This window comes from Drosophila mauritiana, chromosome 3R, assembly GCF_004382145.1.
Source record: "Drosophila mauritiana strain mau12 chromosome 3R, ASM438214v1, whole genome shotgun sequence".
NCBI classification, from domain to species: domain Eukaryota; kingdom Metazoa; phylum Arthropoda; class Insecta; order Diptera; family Drosophilidae; genus Drosophila; species Drosophila mauritiana.
In genome coordinates this window covers 13,433,887-13,436,156 of record NC_046670.1, presented here as the reverse complement: position 1 = coordinate 13,436,156, position 2,270 = coordinate 13,433,887, and the positions used below count along the sequence as shown (strand labels likewise).

At 44.6% G+C, this 2,270-nt stretch overlaps 1 protein-coding gene across 1 annotated transcript; it reads right to left on the bottom strand.

The window, feature by feature from the left end:
- Nucleotides 1-1,231: 1,231 nt before the first annotated feature.
- LOC117146030 lies at nt 1,232-1,836 on the bottom strand. Its single transcript, XM_033311961.1, is given in 3 exon segments — nt 1,232-1,534; nt 1,536-1,703; nt 1,705-1,836. Coding segments are annotated over 3 exon segments (603 nt in total).
- Nucleotides 1,837-2,270: the final 434 nt, after the last annotated feature.

The following is a 2,270-nucleotide window of genomic DNA, read 5'->3' as shown; positions in this document are numbered from 1 at the left end:
AAGTGCAGCTCATAATAAAGCCGCGGGTGGGTGGATGGTGTTGGTTTGGCTATGGTTTTTTATGTGGGCCCAAGTAGAATCGCCTACATACACACCCCTCCTCGGGGTCCGAATAAAAAGCGCAAATAAATATGAGCAGCAGCAGTAGTTGCAGCAGCAACAGCAGCAGCAACAGCAGCAACAGCAACAGCAGCAACAAGCCGAAGCAAAACAAACAACAATGGCAACAGCAGGAAGGCCAAAACAAAACCCAGCCAGGAATACAAAGGCAAACAAAACAAAACACAATACAATGGCAACTGGCAATGGCAATGTAAAAAACCAAAAAAAAACAAAAAATATAATAAAGCCCGCGAAAATATTTGCAGCGGGCATTGAGAAATGTTGCGCAATAAAAATTGCATTTTTATGCTGATGTTTGAATTTCGCATGCAAATGAAAAACGAACAGTGCCAACCAAAATATAACAGTCGCAGTTCCTTGGCCATCGTAATCTCGACCATATAGCTACCCGATATCTAGAAATCAAACTATCTAATTTAAAGCGTAATCATATATATTTGTTATTCACATTTCCCTATCGCCATCATAACGCCAAAAGCATTTATTTTTTGGATTCTCTCTCAACTGTCAATCATGATAAACCTATCACGTGTCAAACAAATTATGCAATTTTTGCAGGCAAAAAGTAAGTCAATAAAATGATAAACTTTGTAGGTTTTTTTAAAAATATGAGTTACAGATACAAGTATTATTTTAGAATATTTCAGAGTAACAAACACGAAAGCCCAAATATAAAAGGATAAAACATAAATACTTATTGTAAATACATATGAGTGAAATAAATTTTTCAAGCATTTTTCTTTTATTTTTCTATTGCGTAGATAAGCAATTTTAATAGAAAACGCTATAAAATACTTGATCCAAGTGAAGTATTTCCTTAACGCGCTGCCATCAAAGTGAATGCCACTATACTCAATAGCAGTTTTGCGGCCAAATGGAGTGGATTTAATACTCCTTTGATACCCTCTGTCTGTCATGTTGCATAGACAACAAAATGGTCTGGAAATAAAAACGAATGGTGGAAGGGAACTGCGAACTAGGAATCTCGGGGCAGGAAGTGAAGCTACCGCTACCGCTACCGTTTGCCTCACCACCGGCATCGCGGATTTTCCCGCTTTTCCCCGGCTTTTCCGACGCTTTCGCGCTCCCATTTCCCAGCACTCTCTCTCTATGCCGGCTTAGCTGAGACTTTGCGCCCACGCTCCACGTGTTTATGACTTTGAATTGCAACTTCATCCGCCGTGTGGGCCGCCGTGGTCCTTAGTCCGTAGTCCTGCTGTTCCAGTTGCTGTTCCTGTTGTTGTTGCTGCTGCAGCAGGTCCCATTTTAGTTGTTGCCACTGCCGTGTGCCGTTCGCTGTCGGTTGCAATGATGGCGGCGCATAGCGCGCATTGTGACGCGAAATGGCGTCGAGTTGAATAATCCAACATGGCGTTTTGCCGCCGCCGCCGTCGCGGCCAAAAGAACTGCACTAGTATTTGTGTTTCAGCAGCTATGTTTGTGTGCGTTTGTGCTGTCTGTTTCCGGCAGCCGGATAAAAAACTTGGCGTTAAAGTGTTAATATTTTGAGTTTTGAGAGCGTCGGACTGGCAGGACATGCAAATCCTGTACAACAACGTCTGAGAAACGACGGCGGAGGGGTGGAGGGGGCATCGGTAGTTTTATTGGAGCACCATGGAGCGTCAGCTTCGACGCTGTTTCCCCTCGACGCTGACACTTGTTCAATTCAAATAGCACGCCAGAGCCACCGACATTGATGTCCTGGCACGGCATTCCGCCGCTTTTCCGCTTTTCGGGCCTAGCTCCGTCCGGAATGGGAATCGGGATCGCAACGCTACGGTTTGCTGGGGTATGCTACGGCATGGAATCGGAATCGGAATGGACTGTTATGGTATGGCGTGCCCCGGCGAGCCGCATTTATGTTATCATTAATTTTTCACTACGAAATTGGCCGTGGGAGTGCAGTTCGAATTGCCAGACAACAAGCATATTTATTTATATTGCCCCGCGCCGTTCGACCCCAATGCGAACTGTCATGAAGTTACGGGCCAGATGAAGCACTCCAGTTGCCATGAAATGGGAGTGATTGTGAGGAATGTGGGGATGGCGTCCATCGCCACCTGTGAATCAAATCAAGTTGGGGGGCGACTAATGGGAAGAAACATTTGGACACTTGACTGTCAATTTAATGAGAATTTCAAAAGTAA